Source organism: Leptopilina heterotoma, unplaced genomic scaffold (assembly GCF_015476425.1).
Source record: "Leptopilina heterotoma isolate Lh14 unplaced genomic scaffold, ASM1547642v1 Lhet_63, whole genome shotgun sequence".
In the NCBI taxonomy this organism is placed as follows: domain Eukaryota; kingdom Metazoa; phylum Arthropoda; class Insecta; order Hymenoptera; family Figitidae; genus Leptopilina; species Leptopilina heterotoma.
The window spans coordinates 3,212,466-3,234,093 of record NW_025111149.1 but is presented as its reverse complement, the minus strand read 5'-3'; the positions used below and the strand labels follow the sequence as shown (position 1 = coordinate 3,234,093).

General features: G+C 21.7%; 1 protein-coding gene across 3 annotated transcripts in view; it reads left to right on the top strand.

The window, feature by feature from the left end:
• LOC122509866 (cyclic nucleotide-gated cation channel alpha-3) overlaps positions 1 to 21,628 on the top strand; it is a 400,219-nt gene that overhangs the window by 365,605 nt on the left and 12,986 nt on the right. For 2 of the 3 annotated variants that reach the window (XM_043624160.1, XM_043624158.1), the window contains exons 11-12: positions 4,827 to 4,976; positions 16,542 to 16,709. In XM_043624160.1, coding sequence (XP_043480095.1) covers positions 4,827 to 4,976; positions 16,542 to 16,709 — 318 coding nt within the window. The remainder of the gene's footprint in view (positions 1 to 4,826; positions 4,977 to 16,541; positions 16,710 to 21,628) is intronic. The other variant, XM_043624159.1, reaches the window with a different exon arrangement.

The window sequence follows — 21,628 nt, the reverse complement described above, 5'->3', positions numbered from 1 at the left end:
ACGAAATAATTTCTTTCTCTCGATATCAATCTTGTTTCACATTTTCTTTTTGTCTTTTTTTATATTCTTTCCGGAGCTGAATTTTTAAATTTACTTTTTCATTTCGATACTGAAGATGAATTGGAAAATTTAGAAAAAAAAGCATCGGGCAAAATGAAAAGTTAATAAGTTTTTTTTATTTTATAAACAGTACTGACATCTTTTTTCCTTTCTTCTTCTTTTTTCATCTTTTTTTTTAATTGAATTATAATTATTTTATTAATTGAAATTATTCTCTCTAAATTTAAATTAGTAAAAATGTTTAATAATTTCAATTAGTGACTGACTTTTTGCTTTTGAATTAGTAAATTTTACTAATAAATAGTAATTTCTTCTAATTTATTAGTAAATTTCTTTTTATTGGTAAATTTTACTAAAAATAGTAATTTCTACTAATTAGTAAAGTTTTTTTAATAATAAATTTTACTAGTAAGTAGTAATTTCTACTAATTTATTAGTCAATTTTACTAATTAAAAATGAAAAAAGTTAGTCACTAATTTAAATTTTAGAGAGTTTCTATAAAAATTATTTCTAAAAATAAAATTAATTAATATAAAAATTTATTACATTATAAAAAAACGTTCATAAAAATTGCAATCACGATATATCAATTTTCTTTCCGTCGTTCCCCTCGCACAACAATATTTATCACTAGCATTTTTCGCGATATTCTTTTTTGTTAGGAAAATTTTCGTTTATATATTGAAAATAAAACAATTAATTAATTTACTTTTGTGATGTGCTGTATTGAAAAATACGATGAAGAAATAGAATTTCACATGCAAACACCTTTAAATTAAAATATTCCAAGAGCATTGCATTATTTCAAGTTTAAATCTCCAGTAGTACAACTCAACGAATAGTCGGACACGCTTGTAAAATGGAATCCGTTACTGAACCAATTTAAAACTTTTATTTCTAAATTGAGAATTATTCTTCAACTTTTCACTCTGGTCTTTTTCCTTTTTTTGGGAAATTGCCAGCTGGGTAACAAAGAAACTAGTATTTTTTTCAAAACAAATTCTCCGAAAATCTAAATTTTATAATTAATTTTTCATTAAATTTATTAGTTAAATTTTTAATTAAATTAAATTAAATTTGTAATAACATTTAATTTTATTAAATGCATTATCAAAACCAGAATAATAATATTTATTTATTTTGAAATATATATTTTACATCGAAAAAAATTTATCCAAATGGAAGAAAACAAAATAAAATCCAAATAAAAAAATTTTCATTTTTAAATTACAAAAGAGAATGGAAACTGAAATATTAATTAGATTTTTAATAAAACTTTGTATGAAACAATAGTGATAATGTTTAAATAAAACAAGAAAAGGTATTTTAATTACTTTTTACGATGTATTCACACTGGAAAGTGTAATATTTTCCCATTGTGTTGAACATCAAGGCATCTGAACTTTACTATCAAACATGTTAAACTTTTACTGTCGGAATATTAAAATTTAATGGCCAAAAACATATATATACACATCACACCTAAATATCTAGTTTTAGTAATTAAACATCTAGTTATTAAACATTAATATCCATTTTCTTTTTCATTGTGAGAAAGCAAGTTATAAAAAAAACAACTCAAAATAAAAAAAGTTTTTCCCACTTTTTTTATGACTTTCGTTGCGCGCGACATGATTGAGAGTAATTTCTCTTTTCTTTTTTTTTAAACGAAAAGAAGAAAATTTTTTTATTGGTTTAGATATTTAAGTGTCGGAAAATCAATGGCTAAGTGATAAAAATATGACGATTTACGACCTTATGGGATATTTATTGTTTTTGAAATTTAAAAAAAAATTTAGAAGGAAAACAAAGATTTTTCTTTATCGTAAAAAAAATTATAGGGATTTTTTTATTGAAGTAAATTTTTAATTATATATTTTTTAAAAAGAACCTTCTAATTACTTTTTATTTTAATTAATACTTTTAATTACTATAACGTACAATTTTTCCGTCAGTTATCGAGGATTTTTCGAATTTTAAAAGACGAAGATTTAAATAAATATGTATTTTTTTTATAAATATCGACACAGTGAACAAAAAATAATAGTTAATTTGCATAATATATGGTAGACAATTATCGAGGATCCACTGTAAATTAAATTTTATTTTCGCTTATTATACGGCATTAAATGAAAATAAACAAAAACATTGAATTTTTTTAAATTAAAAATTAAAAATTAGAGAAAACTCACTTATTACCTAATTAGCTACTTAATTACTACTATATTTATTATCTACAAAAGTTTTAATAAAATTCTTTGAATATTAGGAAATAAAAACTTCAAATAATTCAAAAAAAAATTCAATTTAAATTTTTTAAAAAATTAATTCTGCAGAATTGTTAATTAAAAGTATGAAAAATTCAGATTATCAAAGATTTTAATTTGAAACCTTTTCAAAATTCAATTATTTCTAAAAATTTACGCTGTAATGCTTTTAATATTCAATTATAATCTAAAATTTTAACTGAAATTAATTTCTAAATAACTTTTTATTAGAAAATTCTACGAGAATTCAATTATTTAAATAAAAAAATTAATAATTTCTTGAATGATTGAATGTTTCTCAAAATTGAATTCTCATAAAGAATTTTATCAACAAATTTTTAAATAATTGAATTCTTTTGACGAATTTTAATAAATTTTTTAAGAATAATTACATTTTTCGAGGAATTCGATTAAAATTGTATTAAACATTATTTGAAATTCTGCGATGAGAGTTATTATTTACAAAAATAATTGAATTTCTAAAAAAAATTTTATTATTTACGAAAATAATTGAATTATTACAAAGAATTTTATAAAAAAAATTTATAAACAATTGATTCATTTCGAAAAAATGTATGCAAATTCTATTTTAAATAATTGAATTCCTGTGCAAATTTTATTATTTTAGAAAATAATTGAATGTTCGTGTAGAATTTTATCAAAAATTTTTTTTAAATAATAATTGAATTCTTTTGGGAATTTTATTAAAATAGTAGTTATTGAAAATCACTAATTTAAGAAATATTTTTAAAAATAATTGAATTTAGGAAGAAAAATTTTGTTATTTATAAGCATAATTGAATTATTGTGATGAATATTGTTATTTACGAAAATAATTGAATTTTGCAATGAATTTTATTAAAATTCCTGAAAATAATTAAATTTCTGGAAAGAATTCAATTTTAAATAAATTTATGGTAGGCGGTCACTTTTTCTAAAAAATATTTTCTAATTCTTTTTGTCTAAAAAAAGCGATTTCTAGTGAAATCTGTTTTCTAAAAATAGTTTTTCTAACAAGTTTTGATTTCTAAAAAAAGTTTTTCTAAAATGTTATGATTTCTAATATTTATTTTCACAAAATTTGTAAAATCCCATAATTTTGATAAAAGTTAGAAAATTGTTAAAAAATTAAGATTAAGAAATAGAAACTATTTTGGATATTTTCCGATATTTTCTGTTTCTCAAAAATTAGAATTCTGTTTACAAAATTATAAGTTTCTTTTTGAAAAAGGAAAAAAATTTTTATAAAATTATTATTTCTTATCACAATTTGTTAACAAAATTCTGTTCTTCTTTGAAAAAAAATAATAATTTCCATCATTTTTATACCAAAATTTCCAAAATTAATCTTATTTATAAAATATTTTTTTGGAAATTTTAAAAATCTTTAGGAAAAAATCCCTATAATTTCTATTTGTTATTAATTATGTACGATTTTTAACTAGATTATTTTTAAATTTTGTTAAAAAATCTGCATAATTTCTATTTTTTATTATAATTTTTTAACGAAATCTCAAGTAGTTTTTTTAAAGAATTAAAAATTTTTCGTAAATTCTATTTTTTAATCATCGTCATTACAAAAATTGAATAATTGTTAAAAAAAAATTGAAAATTTCCTTTATTAGAAAAAGAAATTTTTAGAAAATAACCTTTATTAGAAGAACGAAAATTAGAAAAGCACCTTCATTAGAAAAAAGTTTTTTAGAAATTCACCTTCATTAGAAAAAAATTTTTTAGAAAATATGTTTTAGAAAAACTGTACCCCAACCAAATTTTTATTAGAAAATTCTACGAGAATTCAATTTTTTAAATATAAATAATTTATTGAATAATAATATTAATATTATTATTTATTAATTATTTTATTAAATTAATAATTAATTTAATTAATTTAATTTTTTTACTTAATTTTTTTTAATTATTTTTTTTATTAATTTTTATGCGAATTCTATTTTAAGAAATATTCAATTGAATATTTCTTAAAATAGAATTCGCATAAAAATTTTTAAATAATTGAATTCTTTTGGCGAATTTTAATAAAATTTTTAAGAATAATTACATTTTTCGAAGAATTCGATTAAAATTGTATTAAAAATAATTGAAATTCTACGATGAATGTTATTATTCATGAAAATAATTGAATCCTTGTAAAAAATTTTATTATTTATAAAATTAATTGAAATTTTGCCAAGAATTTGATTAAAATTTTTGGAAATAATTGAATTTCGGAGAAGTAAATTATAATAAATAATTTATAAGTAATAATTTTATGATAAGTAGTTTTTGAAGAAATAAGTTATTAAAAAAGAAATTATTGGCAGAAATAGAAAGAATTGAAAGTTTTGTATTAAAATTTGTGGTAATTTCATAGTTCATGAGGCAAACAAAAAAGCAGAATTTTCTTATGAATTCTAGACCCTGACTTTTCCCTGAATTCGCTTTTCTTGCAAGCGTTAAAAATAAATAAAATAAATAAAAAAAATGCTGTCTATTTTCAGGTGAGGTGGGAAAGGAAATGTACATAGTGAACAGAGGTCGACTGCAAGTGGTAGCGGACAATGGAAAGACGGTGCTCGCCACTCTAAAGGCGGGTTCCTACTTCGGGGAGATCAGCATTCTCAATATGGGGACCGCAGGTAAAGAGTGCGGTAAATATTCCAAGCGGACCAGGGGCCCGTGAAGATGTCCCCCTCGTTTCTCACGATCACGTTTCACGTTTCACGTTCCTACATTCTGAGTGAGCGAGCCGTCGAGCCGGTATGAGCCGACCTATAACAAGATACCGATCTATCTGACTGTCTGTCTCTCTGTCTATCTCTATCTTGTTTAATACGTTAACCTCCCCCACCCCCACTTGTTTCATTGCAAAAATTTTCACTCTCCACTCAAAAATTCAACGTTCGAGGTTCGAGGTTCACGCAACGAATTTTACTTAATTAAAAGTAGGGAACAAAATTTGAAAAGTAATCAAAGAAATATTCAACCAACAAAGAATAAAGTTACTTTTATAGTTTGGATTTTTATAACTAAAAGTTACATTATATTTATTTCCATTAATTTAAATTATAGTATGGCTTTCACAAAATTACAGAATTAGAAAATAGAGAAATTTTTCATGTCAATCATAAGTGAAAGTGTGTCACATATCCTCTTAAAGTTACTAATTATGTAAATTTCCATCAAGTTAATTGCTGTCTATTATTATCTAAGATTCGAATGAAAATTTCGCTGATTTTATGTTTAAATAAAAAATTAAGCAAAATTAAAATTCAAACTAAAATTAAATTTATATTGTTCAATATTTCATTTTTTATCAAAATCTACATAAAAAAGTGCATTTCGCAAAAGAAAAGAAAAATATTTTACTCTTGAGACAAGATTTTTATGTAAAAATACGTACACTTTTTATTAAATTTGTAAAATATTTTCCTAGCCTAACTTAAGATAGCTTATGCCACTGAATCATTGAAATTTCAATCTGAGGGTAAAATTTTACATACATACAAGAGATTTGAACTGAACAAAAATTACAATTTCTCACAAGATTTAATTAAATTTTGAATCTCAGTTTTTCTTTTAAATTTTCCATTCAATTTTTGTTGAAAAAATGTTGATATCTATGAATTTTTAGAATTTTTATTTAACATTTTTTTAATTAAATAATTTCCATTTTCTCTGTTGTAAATTTTGTTTCTTTTGAATTATAGAAAAAATTACTTTTACAATTTTAATTGAATCGAAAATTTCTAAAAGAACAACTATTTTAATATTAACAAAATTTCGAAATTCCTGATTCAATTTAAAACTAAAATTAAACTTAAATTAATTGAAACTAAAATTCTTAATTAGAATACACTTTCAAATTTTAAATTGAAATAAAATTGGTTCTAAATTAGAATATAATTGAAATTCTTAGATAATTAAAATAAAATTGAAGTAATAAATAAAAATAGAATAAAATTTTTAAATTCTTAATTCTTTATTAAGAAAATTATTCATTATTATAATTATTCTTTATTATCCACTATTAATTCTTACATTTTATAATTTGAGCTTACATTTACTCTTATAATTCAGTTGTCCATAAAAATTTTGTATACTTTAATTTTAGTTAGTTTTACTCCGATTATTTTATCATTTTGTATCAAAAGTTTGAACTCTTACGAAGAATTTTATTATTATGAAAATAATTGAACTTTTCAGAGAGATTTTATTTAAATTGTATTGAAAAAATTTAATTCTTGAGACGAATTTCAATATTATTATGAAAATAATTGAATTTTAGAATTTTTAAAATAATTGAATTGTTTCGAAAGTTGAACTGAAATTTTGAAAAATAATTAAATTCATTTGAGGAAAGCAATTAAAATTGAATAAACAATAATGTAATTCTTATAAAGAATTTTATCAAACTATTTGAAAATAATTGAATTCTTTCGAAGAACTTTACTAAAATTTTCAAAAACAATTGAATTCTTTCGAGGAATATTTTATTAAAATAAAATTCTAATTTGAAATAGAATTGAAATTATAAATTAAAATTAAATTAAAATTATGAACTCAAATAAAATTGAAAATATAATCTAAAATTAAAATTCTAAATTTAAATAGAATTGAAATTCCAAATTAGAATAGAATATTAATTCTAAATGAAAATAAAACCAAAAATAGAATTTCAATTGAATTTTCTCGAAATTTTCTTTTTTTCCTTAGGAAAAATAATTTCAGTCATTCTCATTCAATCGTATTCTTTTAGAAATTACAACTTTTTTCAAATTTCAAAAGCAAAAAAACAAACTTCGTATTTTTTAATTAAAAAAATGTTGTATTAAAAAAAGATCATATGTGATAGAATTATGAATTTGGTTTCCTTTCTTTTTTATGGCTCAATAATTCTTTCGAATATAAAATATTAAAAGCATGTCCCCAATCGTTGCGTGATCGTCGACGCGTTTTGAATTATTGACAAAAAAAAGAAAAAGAAAAAAAAAATTCGTGACGTGCTCGTCCTTATTACTTTAGGAATATATTTTCAATGCAACGGATTATTTTCGCATTACTAAAAAATTTCTCCTCCGTAATCAACATCATCTGTCAATATCACTGACAATAGTCAATAAAATTGATAAATTTTAATTACACTCAACAATGTATAGTAATTGTTTAATAAATAGTAATAATTTGTTTAATTGCATGAATAAATAATTGATCTGATTGATTGCAATTATTTACAACTATTTGCAACCACTCGGGACAATTTATTATCAATTTATCAATTACTAATTATTGGCAAATTGTTGTTATTCAGACAAATATTTATTATTGACTGAAATAGTTATTCTCATTGAGACAAGTATTATTGAAACAATCTTTATTGAAAGTATTTTTAATTTTTAATGAAACTATTTTCAATTTTTTCGAATCTATTTCTATTGAAAGAATTATTATTCACACAATTTTGAAATTAAAACTATTATTAATTATTTTTGAAACAATTATTGTTGAAACTATTTTAATTGCAACTATTTTTTATGTTTTTAAAATTATTTTTATGGCAACTATTTTTCACATTTTTTTAAATCAATTTTTATATTGAAGAAGTTATTATTGAAACAATTATTATTGAAATTATTTTTAACTTTTATTCAGACTATTTTTAATTTTTTTAACAATTTTTATTGAAAGCATTTTTTTAATTTTTATTAAAACAATTTCTATTGAAACTATGTACTTTTAATTTTTTTGAAATAATTTTTATTGAGATTAAAAGATTAAATTAACTTCGCTTCGCCTACAGTTTGTTCCAAAAAAAGTGCTCATTCAAAAATTGACAACTGCTCGCACTCGTTACGAAATATACTATTTAACAATTTTTATTGAAAGTATTTTCAATTTTTTTAAAACAACTTTTATTGAAACTATTTTTAATTTTTTTAACAATTTTTATTGAAAGTATTTTTAATTTTTTTAAAACAATTAGTATTGAAAGAATTATTATTATTCAAACAATTTATATTTGAACTATTTTCTCATTTTTCTAAATCAGTTTTTATTGAAAGAATTATTATTCAAATAATTTTTATTAAAACTGTTTTTAATTTTTTGTTAAACAATTTTTATTGAAACTATGTGTCTAATTTTTTTTTTAAGAATTATTATTCAAGCAATTTTTATTAAAACTATTTTTAATTTTTATTGAAAAAACTTTCATTACAACAATTTTTATTGATAAATTTTTGAATAAATTGTTATTGACGTTAATTATTGAACTTCGAGTTAATATTTGAATACTGTCGAATATAATAAATTTTGAAAAATCGTTGAGAGAAATATGTTTGATTACGAGAGGGAGAAATTTTCTGTTTAATTTTCTTCGACCCCCTTCGCCCCTTGTATACCATTTGGCTATCGTAGAAATTATTATTAGTCCGGATAGAATGAGTCTGCTATTATGAAATTAGAGTGGCTCTTGGACTTTTCCATATTCTTGAAAGGAAACTAAACAGCGCTATCTCGACACGCTGATACTTTGAAGACTTTTTACTGCATGGACGAAAGCACTGGTGAATATAAAATTCAGGGCCGGCTCTAAAAAGAAATTTCAAAACTATAGCCAGAAGCACCTCGAGACATGTGAGAGTATTCCCTTGAGGGGGAACTTTGCCAAGGGAGTCAAAAGTGCGAAAGCTCAGAATTTCTCCTTTTTTTCTTTTCCTTTTTTTTGAAATCGAGCCTTTTGTTCTTGGTGAGTTTCGAGTTGGCTGACAGTCATTTTAGTTGCGCAAGAGAAATGGTTCTTGTAAAATTAAAGGACAAGAAGAAAGTCTTCTTCGAGTTATCAAGAGCCGACCCTGGGGAAATATGCACGTTATATCTCGTCTTTAAGAAAATATTCTTTTGCAAATCTTAGAAAAAAATTTTTTATTCCTTTCTATATTACTATCATATTATATATATATCATTTCTTTACACTTGGTATTTTTGCCATCCTCGTGCTTTCTCGCACGTTTTCTTTTTCGCAACCCTTAAACTAAATAAAAAATTGTCTTCTACTTTTATTTTATTTCAAACAAAAAAAATTGAAGGGAAAGTTCGACTACATTTTCAACTACTTATATTAGTGTCAATTTAGAAGAAGAAATGACCAAAATTATTTTTATGGTAATTTATTGCAAGAAAATAAATGAACATAAAACAAAATTGGTAAAAAAAAATTTTTGATACGATAAATTTTAAAATCAATTTATTTTCCATAGTTTTGAGTTTATAAAAGAATTTTTTTAACTGTAAAAGATTTTATTATATTTATTATTTTTATTATTTTGAATTTGAAATAATGAAAACAATAATAATTAAATTAGTTAATTAAATAATAAGTGGATTTTTTTAAATTTGAATCTGAAATTATCAAAAAATTAAATTCTTTTAGAGAATTTTATTAAAATTATTGCAAATAATTGAATTCTTTCGAAAAATTTTATTACAATTTATCAAATTAATTGAAATCCTGAGACAAATTTTATTATTTATGAAAATAATGGGATTATTATAAAGAATTTTTTTCAACATTTTTGAAAATAATTAAATTCTTTCAAAGAATGTTAATAAAACATTTTTAAATAATTGACTTCTTTTGAGAAATAAAATTAAAATTGTATTCAAAATAATTAAATTCTTATATAGGTACAGAACTATACCAAAATATTCGAAAATAATTCAATTCTGTCGAAGAATTTTATTAAAATTTTTCCAAATAATTAAATTCATTCAAAAGAATTTCGTCAAATTGTTTCAAATTAATTGAATTCCTGCAAAGAATTATATTATTTATAAAAATAATTGAATTATTATAAAGAATTTTATCAAAATTTTTGAAAATAATTTAATATATTCATTTGAAGATTTTTATTATTTATGATAATAATTGAATTATTTCAAAGAATTATATTCAAAATTTTAAAATTGAATACCTGCGAAGAATTTCATCAAAATTTTTATAAAATAATATAATTATTGTCAAACTAAATTAAATTGAAATTGAAAATAATTGAATTTCTTTAAAAATATTATTATTTATAAAAAGTAAATGAATTATTTCAAATAATTTTTTTAAATTTAATTTAAAATAATTGAATTCTTTCGAAGAATTTTATTAACATTTTTAAAAATAATTCACTTTTTCGTAGAATGTCATAAAAAATGTCATTGTGAAAAATAATTGAATTATTCTTTCGATGAGTATTATTGGAAATTTTTGAAAATAATTAAATTTGATTAAAAAATACAATTAAAAATAGATACAATTATAAGTATTAAAAATTATTGAATTCTTGAGAAGAATTTTGTTGAAATTTTTGAAAATATGTATTTTAACTTTTTTGAAGAATTTTATCAAAATTTAAAAAAATAATTGAATTCCTTTGATTAATTTTATTAAAATTTTGGATAATAACTCAATTGTAATAATTATAATTCCTATTAAAAATTAAATATAAAATGTTTTTACTTCTTTTTTGAAAATTTATTCTGAAACAAATGGTTAAAAACAAGTCGATTTTGGAAAGTATTAAACATTTTTTTTTAAATTATTGATTAAAAAATAAGTAGAAAACTAAAAATAATAATTTTTTGAATGGAATTCCCAATTTTCAAAAAATGGTTTTCAAGAAAATGTAATTTTTTTTCAAAGAAAAAAATATTTTTCTTAGTCAACAAATCTTTTAGATCAATTTTATTTCTTGACCAATAAATTCCTTGCGAAAAAATTATTATAATTACAATTTTGTCGATTTTTTCTACAAGTAGATATTAATATGCAATTTTGAAAATACAGTCTAAATGTCCTCGTAAATCTAAAAACTTTCGAAAACTACCAATAATAATAAAATTAAAAAATACCAGGAAAAATAGTATAAATTGATTGTTTAATAATACAGTACTTTAGTCCATTGTGTTTATAAACAATTGTAATCAGTCAATTTAATTAAAACAGTTGAAAATAAAATACTAAAAGGAGATTTGTTTACAAAAATTAGTCAAATATACCGATTTTAATTAAAAGTTCAATGCCGTTAATTCGAATTAACAGTGAAAATAAATCACTTTAAAAAAAAAACAGTGACTTCTTTTCGTTGTTAATTAATTTAAATTTAAATTTTAATTGTATTGAAAATAATTTTCGATATAAAAAATAATTTGCATTGTTTAAATTAATTAAAAACTTTTTTTAGAATTTAAAAATAAGTTTTCTAGTTAAAAATTTGCAAATATTGGAGGTTTTATAATTAATGGTATTATAATTGTCTCTTTAAATAAAGAAAATGTTATTATATAATTCCTTTGCACGAAAATGCATTGTAAAAGTGAATACTTTTACTCAAACTTTAAAGTAGAATTAGAAGACGTATGAATTTTATAATAGTTTTTTCTGTTCCTTTTTTTATGTGTAACGTGTTTTTCTATATAAAATTCCTAATGCTTTACGTCCTGTGATATTATAAAATTTGTTGCACTGCCACTTAAATATTCTCACGATATATATATTCTATACGCTCGTTCAATTATTTTTCGAATATATATATATATAAATATGACGTTGTATCTCAGAAACCCATATTTAAATCTGCTGTGATCTGCTGTGATGTCTTTCCCCTTTTTAATCCCATATTTTTTTATTTCAATTATTATATAATATTATATAGGCTCTCGTATATTATTCCACATTATTTAACTGCTTTTCTTTCACTATAAACCGAATGATATTTTGAAGAGAAGAAAAAAAAGCTTTCGTTCTTTTTTTTTTATTCTATAGTAGCAGTCCATTGTCCTTAGAAAAGCAGCACTTGCATCGTAGATTTAAATTTTAATAACTCGCCCATTATTTTCAAATTCCCTTAAAAAAGAAATTCCAATTTCGTATTAAAGAAAAAAGTTCGTTACTAACGAGGGAGAATTATTTTTTTTTAAATTCTATATAATTCCGTTTTTTCTACTTTTGAATAAATTTTTAAGGGGAGGGGTTCACCGATATTTTTAACGTTATCAAGAAAATAATTTAAATCTTCCATAAAATTGTTTTTCAAAGATTTCAATTTAATTATTTTCTATACAATTTTTAATAAGAATTCTCCCCTGTATTAATTATTAATTATTTTTAATAATAAGTTTTAAAATTAAGTTCTTTAAGAATCAATTATTTTTAATAAATTTTTGGGAAAATTCTTTGAGAATTCGATTTTTTTAACAAAGAATAAAGTTTAGGTACCTAAAATAATTCTAAAATCCATTTGTCCATTCAAACATTTTTCAATTAAATATATATTCAAAAATTCGAACAATTTCGAAACAATTTAAATAAAAATAATTTTAAAAAATAACTTCTCCAGAATTTTTAATTAAAATTATTTTAAATTTAAATTTTCTATCATTTCAAGTTGAAAATATGCAAATTCACTAATACTACTTAAATTTCAAAATTTTCAAATTAAAAGTTTTGAAAATTTTAATTTTGAATAATTGAAATTAAAAATTCTAAAAAACTTAGTTTTTCGAAAAATTTTTATCCATATTTATTAGAAATTAATTTAATATTTGGATATATATGTTTAATTTGAAATTATTTTTTAATAATCAAATCCTCAACAAATACAGTCAGGTCTGCAAACTTTAACATTTGAAACTGTGAAAAAAAATTGTTTTAAAAAACAATTTATTTTACCTAAAAGTTCTAAAAAATAATTGAATTTTAGAAAGAATTACAGTTGTAATTTTTAGAAATAATTAAATTTCCGAAGATTTAAAATTTTTAGCTTTTAAAATTTTACTTCTTGTGGAAAAATAAATAACAATAAATATTTAAAATAATGTATCAAAATTACTGAAGCATTGAATAATTTAATTTAGAAATTTCAAACAAATTGGGTTTCTGAAAAATTGTAATTAAAATTTAATCAAAATTTCTTCAAACTAATTGAATTCCCAAAAACAGTTAATTGAAATATTTTCAAATAATTGAAAATTTCGTTAAATTGTATTGAAGTTAATTCAAATATTTTAAATAAATTATTGCAATTTAAAAAATTAGTCTTGTTTTTGTATAATAAAGATTGGAAAAAAATTATTTAGAAATTATTAATTGGTAATTTTTCGATTCTAATTTTAATTTTTCTATTATAAATCGATTCTATTGTAATTTTTCGGTTCTAATTCCAATTTTTCTATTATATTTCGATTTTAATTCTAATTTTTCGATTCTAATTAAGCATGGATTCCAAAATTTACGAATTTTTAAGAAAAATAATAATTCAAAAAGTGTCAAAATAAAAATATTAATTTTCTCACTGAATCTAAAAAAATTATTATAAAAACAATTTTATGGAATATTTAAATTATTTTTATTTAAATATAGTACCTATCTATAGTGAAAAATATCGGTAAACTCTCCCCTGGAAAATTTAATTCTAGATCATAAATAGTATATTATTCTGGATAATGTTAACTACAGATATTACTCTGGATTACAAATTCCTTTTACACGAATGAGAAGAAAAGATTGTTTTTTTTTTTGAGAAACAAATTCTTAAGTGATAATAAATCAGCGCGTGGAATTAAATTATGATTGTTGTTTGCGATGAATAGTCAACTTGTAAAAAAATCGTAAAACACTTGATTCCCCTGATGGGTCCAAAGTCTTCATAAATCTTTCTCTCTCTCTCTCTCTCCTCTTTCTTCTCCCTTCCGCATTGCAGTATTGCACGATGCAGTAGTTACGCTACTAAAATACATAAATTTCCATCACTACGTTTTTCCTAATTTTTTAATTTTTTCATCTTTTATTTATAAGGACATGATTTTGTCTCTAGGAGAAATGGCAGCATATATAAGAAGAATTTTTCAGTAATTACATTAGAAATAGCAACATTTTTCTCGTCTTCTCTTTTATTTGAAAAATTTTTTTTCCTTCTCTCTTGGGAAATTTATTTTTATACGCCCTTGTAAACAAAAAATATTTTCCAAATAAACAAAATTATACTTTCTGCAAATATTGATTCTAATTCGATGCTAATTGTAGTTTTTCGATTTTAATTCGGTTTTAATTCTAAACTTATTCGATTCTAATTCGGTTCTAATTCTAAATTTATTCGATTCTAATTCGTCTTAATATTATTTTTACGAAACGATCCTAGTTCCGTTCTAATTCTAATTTTATTCGATTCTAATTCAGTTTTCATTTTACTTTTTCGATTCTAATTCGGTTCTAATTCTAATATTATTCGATTTTAATTCGATTCTAATTCGGTTTTAATTTTTCGATTCAAATTGTAATTTTTCTATTCAAATTTTATTCGTTTCTAAGTAGGTTTTAATTTGAATATTTTGATTATAATTCGATAGTAATTGTAATTTTCTGATTCAAATTTTATTCGATTCTAATTAAGTTCTATTCTAAATTTTTCGAATCTAATTCGATTCTAATTGTAATTTTGCTATTCCAATTTTATTCGATACTAATTTTTCTATTACAATTTGATTCTGATTATGATTTTTAAATTCTTATTTTATTCGATTCTAAGTAGGTTCTAATTTTAATTTTTCTATTTTGATTCAGATCTAATTATAATTTTATTTGATTCTAATTCGATTCTAATTCTAATTTTATTCAATTCTAATTGTAATTTTTCGATTCTAATTGTAATTTTTTAAATTCCAATTTTATTCGAATCTAATTAGGTTCTAATTCTAATTTTATTCAATTCTAATTCAATAATAATTTGATTCTAATTTTAATTTTTCAAATTCTAATTTGATTCTAATTGTAATTTATTATCAATTCTAATTTTTGATTCGATTCTAATTAGGTTCTAATTCTGATTTTATTTGATTTTAATTCAGATTTTAATTTTTCGATTGTAATTCGATTGTAATTTTTCGATACAAATTTTTATTTGATTCTAATTCGGTTTAATAAATTTTAATTTTACGCTTCTAATTCTAATTCATATGAATTACATTGGTTATGTGCCCTTCTTTAATTTGCCAGCTCAAATGTAATTTTGCGATTCCAATTTTATTCGAAGTAATTCGATTCTAATTTTTCTGTTATAATTCGATTTTTAATGTAAATTTTTCGATTCAAATTTTATTCGATTCTAATTAGATTCTAATTTTAATTTTTCGATTCTAATTCTAGTTTTTCAATTCTAATATCATTCTATTTTAAATCGGTTCTTTTAATTTTTCGATTTTAATTCGATTCCAATAAATTGTAACTTTTTTATTAAAATTTTATTCGATTCTAATTAGGTTCTAATTTTAATTTTCCGATTCTAATTCTATTCTAATGGTAATTTTTCGATTCCAATTTTATTCGTTTCTATATTGTAATTTTTGGATTCTAATTCAATTCTAATTATATCTAATATTTATCGATTCTAATTTAATTCTAATTTTTCTATATTATTATTCTAATTTTCAAAAATTTTATATATTTTTTTAAGTTACTAATTCGCTATCAGAATATTAAAATTCGTTTTACAAAAAAAAATTTTTTTGTCGATATTTCGAAACGAATTTGATATAGGAAAAAACGAATCGGATCCTTCTTTTATACTCTCTCTTGTGAAATGTGTTATTTACCCTTCATTATTATTCGTTTAGACAATAGAATCTATGGTTTTTTCAATTGTTATCCAAACCATTATCGACCTCGCTTTCTTTTCAAAAACTAACTATACTTCAATGTTGATTGAAGTATAGTTAGTTTAAAAAAATTCCTATTTCGTATTTTATCATAAGCAAATATTTTTTCTCCTATTTTTAGAATATTTATTTCCAAATCAAGTATTTTACGATAATGGACTATTTTTCCGTGTTTTTATAATAAAAAAAAACAATTTTTTCCATGCTCCCTTTCTTTCAACGTACATTGTATTTTTCTCACTTCACTACAATTTTTTGCACTCGCATTCTTCTTTTTATACACTTTTTTAATTCCCCTTTTCACTTTAACCAAAATAAAAAAAACTTAAAAAAATAATACAACGAAAATCCCGTTAAAAAAAGGGGTGCTTATGTATATTAAATTAATTTTGAATTATTAAAAAAAACAATAGATAAATAAATAAATAAATAAAAAATAGCGAAATTAAAAAAAGCGGAAGTAGTTAAGACGCTTGGCACTCCTTAATAACCGATAAATGGCTAAATCAACGCAGGTAACCGACGAACAGCGAGCGTGAGATCAGTTGGCTACTCGGATCTATTCGTTCTCAGCAAAAAGGACATGTGGGACGTTCTCAAGGAATATCCGGCAGCCAGGGTACGATTGGAAGCCATCGCCGTTAAGAGACTGGAAAAATATAAACGAGCACCACTCGAAAAGGGTAAGTTTCCACTTTATATTCACCTTTTTTCCCCTATTCAGTTTTATCATTATTTTCCTTTTTTATTTTGAAAAAATATATTTTTTTTAAATTTATTTTATTTATTTAAATTAATTTCAATTTTTCTTTTTGTTTAAGAAGGAGGAGAAAATCACGGAAATTTTGTTTCGAAACAAAATAATTTTTTTTGGGGATTTTTCAATACCAGACTTTTTAGTGCTTCCCATATTCTCTTTATTTTCCTCTATTTTCACAAATTGGGCTTTTTTCCTTCTTTACTTAGCTCCACTTTCTTTCATCTTATTTTTCCTCTATTTTAATAAATTAGACTTTTTCCCTTTTTTTACTCAGCTCCACGAATTTTTGTTTCAAACTCGAATAGAAGAGCTGGTTTTTTTGGAAAAACAACAAAAATTTCTTATCTTTCTAATTTCTACACAAATTGAAAAAAAATATTTTATTCAAATAACCGATTACTTGTCTATTTTATCAAATAAATATTTACTTAAAACTAAATAAATTTTAATTGAGTCAATTAAATGGTTCAATTCATATTTGCTTCAAATACTGAAATTATTGGTTCAAATACAATTTAATGAACTCAAGGAAGAATTATTTGCACGGTTGACATAAAAATTTAATTTTGTCTCTCACTGAATTTTTCCCGATTTACAGACAGATTTTTGACTTTTTCCCTGACCCTAAAAAATAATCTACTTTACTCCAAAAATGATTAGATACTCAAAAGAAATGTTCTAACACATTTACTTGCAAACTTCATTAATTGTAGAATTATTCGAAAACGTCAATAGTTTTATTCAAAATAAATATTTAATTAATATTAATTTTCCATAAGAATTAATATTTTCAAAAATTTCAAATTCAAAACTTTTGAAATCCGCAATCACTTATAAGAATATTGTTACCGTAACTTTCAAAAGTATTTTTATCATGTCAATTTAATTATTATTTTCTAGAATTTTTAACTAAAATTCTTCTTTAAATCAATTATTTTTAATAATTTCGATTATTCGGAAATTTTTCAATTATTTAAACATATATTAGAAAATAAAAAACTAGAATAATTTCAAATAATAATTCAGTTAAACTTTTTCAAAAAAATTTATTCTACAGAATTGTTAGTTAAAACGATGAAAAATTCAAATTTTCAAAGATTTTAATTTGAAACCTTTTCAAAATTCAATTATATCTAAAAATTCATGCTTTAGGTAATGTTTTTAATATTCAATTATAATCTAAAATTTTAACTGAAATTCATTTCTAAATAACTTTTTATTAGAAAATTCTACGAGAATTCAATTATTTCAATACAAAAATAAATAATTTACAGAATAATTAAATGTTTTTTTAAACTGAATTCTTATAAAGAATTCTATCAACAAATTTTTTTAAATAATTGAAATCTTTTAATGAATTTTATTAAAATTTCTTAAATGAAATTCTGCGATGAGTTTTATTATTTATGAAAATATTTGAATTCCTAGAAAGAATTTTATTATTTACGAAAATAATTGTATCCTTGTAAAAATTTTATTATTTATCAATATTGAATATTGAATTATTGCGAAGAAATTTTTAAAAAATTTGTATAAATAATTGAATTGTTGTAAAATTTTCCTTATTTATAAAAATAATTAAATGTTTGCGTAGAATTTTATTAAATTTCTTTTTTAAATAATTCAATTCTTTTAGAAAATTTTATTAAAATAGTAGATATTAAAAATCATTGAATTGAGGGAAATTTTTTAGCATAATTGAATTTTTTAGTGTTTATAACTAAAATTCTTCTATAAATCCATTATTTTTAATAATTAATTAAATATATATTAAAAATTTAACTATAATTTCAGAAGAATTTGAATTATTAAGTTTTTTCAAAAATCCAAGTTCTTTAAAATTTCTAATAAAATTCATTAAAAATTGAAATTTTCTAAAATTTCAAATTAAAATCTTTTGAAATTTAATTATTTATAAAAATTGTAAACGCAATTCTTATAAAGTTTAAAGGCAAATGAAAAAGACACTAAAATTCATAATTTTGTTATGAATTCTATAAAAATTTAATTTTTTTACAGTACTTTTAATAAAATTCCCTGACTTTTCCCTGAATTCCATGACTTGTGGCAATCCTGATTCAACTATTTTCTAGAATTTTTATCTAAACTTTCTCTCTAAGTAAATTTTATTTTAAATAATTTTCCAAAAGTTCTTCGAGAATTGAATTATTTAAATAGAAAAATCCCCCTAATAAAGAACAAGAGCAAGAAGTGAAAAACCTAATAACCGTTAATGCCAGACCCTCTCTTCCTCTCAATACCAATTTGGAATATTTGCTTAATATTCCAAACTAATATACAATTTGAAGATGATAATTGCCCTGCGATTGTCAGTGACCAAAGCCGTTCTATTATAACACCAAGTAGTTTCCTGATTTTCAAGAGAATGGCCCTCTAAGTACTTGCTTTGTAGCTTTATTCAGAGCTTTACTCTAATCTTTTATGGCTTACTCACTTAACAGATTCTCCAAATAATTGGACCGTTAAAATAATTTACCGATCCAAATTTCAATATTATCAAATTTATACATGAAAATAAAAAAAATAATAATTCCGAATATTTCCATTTTTCTCAATCTAATTTAAAATTTCTCCATTTCTCAATTCTATTCGTAAATTAATAGTGAAAGGAAGTACTGAAAAGTTCTTATAAGAAATGTCAATTTCTTTTCTTGTACAAGAAAAAAAAATATTTTCTAGAAAGAAAATACACACGTGAAAGGTGACAATCGAGAGAGGGAGAGAGAGAGAGAGAGATAAAAGTAAAAAGAATTGGAGAAGAGGTTTCGTCGAGTAGACACCTCGTACTCACTTGTTGCCGAAAGAAGTTAACCGCTGAGAAGTATAAAAATACCGATAGTGACACTTCAATAAAATTAGAATTAGACCAATAATTAGACTCGATAGACGAAACTAATTTCCATTTTAGATTTTTTTCAAATATAATTGTAATTTTTCGATTCTAATTCGGTTATAATTTTAATTTTTTGATTATAATTTTATTCGATTCTAATTCAATTCTAATTCGATTTTAATTTTAATTTTTCGATTCTAATTCCATTCTAATTGTAATTTTTTGATTCAAATTTTATTTGATTACAATTCGATTGTAATTCAGGGTTGCCACAAATATTTAATTTTATTTTTCCCTGACTTTTCCCTGATTTCCAGACAAAATTTTCACTTTTTCCCTGACCCTATAAAGAATATTCTGATTCACTCTAAAAATTATTAGATACTCAAAAAAAAATGTTCTATTACATTTATTTACAAATTTCTTTAATTGTAAAATTATTCAAAAACATAAATAACTTCTTTTTTAAATAAATATTTAATCATTATTATTTTTCTGTAGGAATTAAAATTCTTCAACACATTCGAATTCAAACCTTTTTGAAATTCAACAACTTATAAGAATAATATTACAAAACATGAAGAAGGCGATCACTCCGAGTCTTCGACTCGGAGTGATCGTCTTCTTCATGTTTTGTAATAATTTAAATTTTTATAAAATTTTTTAAAATAAGTTAATTATTTACAAAAATCCTTCGCAAGAATTAAATTATCTTTACAAACAGTACAATTTCACAAAAAAATTCAATTATTTTAAAAAAATGTAATAAATTTCGTTGCAATAATTCAATTATTTTCATAAATAATAATAAATCGATTATTTGTTAATTCATTTTTAAATCAATTTTTATTAGAAAATTCTAGAAAAATTCAATTATTTAAATTAAAAAATAAATAATTTATTGAATAATTGAATGTTTGCTAAAATTGAATTCTCATAAAGAATTTTATCAATAAATTTTTAAATAATTGAATTCATTTGACAAATTTTAATAAAATTTTTAAGAATAATTACATTTATCGAGGAATTTGAATAAAATATTGTATACAAAATAATTAAAATCCTGCGTTGAGTTTTATTATTTAGGGGCCGTACACATAATACGTCACGCGATTTTTGACCATTTTTAACCCCTCCCTCCCCCTATGTCACACTTCGTCACAAATCTTGAACCCCCCCCCCTCCCCCCTACGTCACGTCACACACGTAAATTTCACTGTAAATTTCATACATTGGACAATATATATTGTATCTTACACTCTAAATTATTGAATCAGTTAAAAATACCTGATTTAGAAGCAAAAAGTCAGTCACTAATTCAAATAGTAATATTTTTTTTCTGACAATTACTTGAAAATAACTGATGTTTCAATACAATTGTTTTTGATTGATTCAATTAGTCACGTTTACACACTAAAAAAAAAGTTTTACTTTTAGCCTGTTTTCGAGGCTGAATTTAAGGTGTAAACGGAGTCAGCCCCATTAAACAAGGACAGACTTATGTGAAATACATGGGCTGAATTTAAGGTGTAAACGGAGTCAGACTTTTTTTTTCCTGTGATAACTACCTATATATATAGCACCGAAACTTTCCTAAAAATTTACTAAAGATTTACTCGCAAGCTTCGAAATATTTAAATGCAAAGTTTAGTTAAAATTGTGGAAAGATATAAATATCCCACTTCAGTAAATGTTTAGCGCGAAACTTTCCTGAAAATTTAAGTTAAATTTTCAGGAAAATTTTCGCGACAATATAGTCGAAAATGCAATTCAAATGTTCAGGAAAGTTTCAAGCTATATTTTTAAGAAAATTTGACGATAGACATTTATTGGAGTGAGAAATTTAAATCTTTACACAATTTTAAAATAAACTTTGCAAGTAAATTTTTCGAATTATGCAAGCAAATCGTTAATATACAATATTTAGAAAAATGTCGGTGTTTTGTGGATAATTTTTCAGTTATTTTTAACTGATTCAGAAGCAAAAA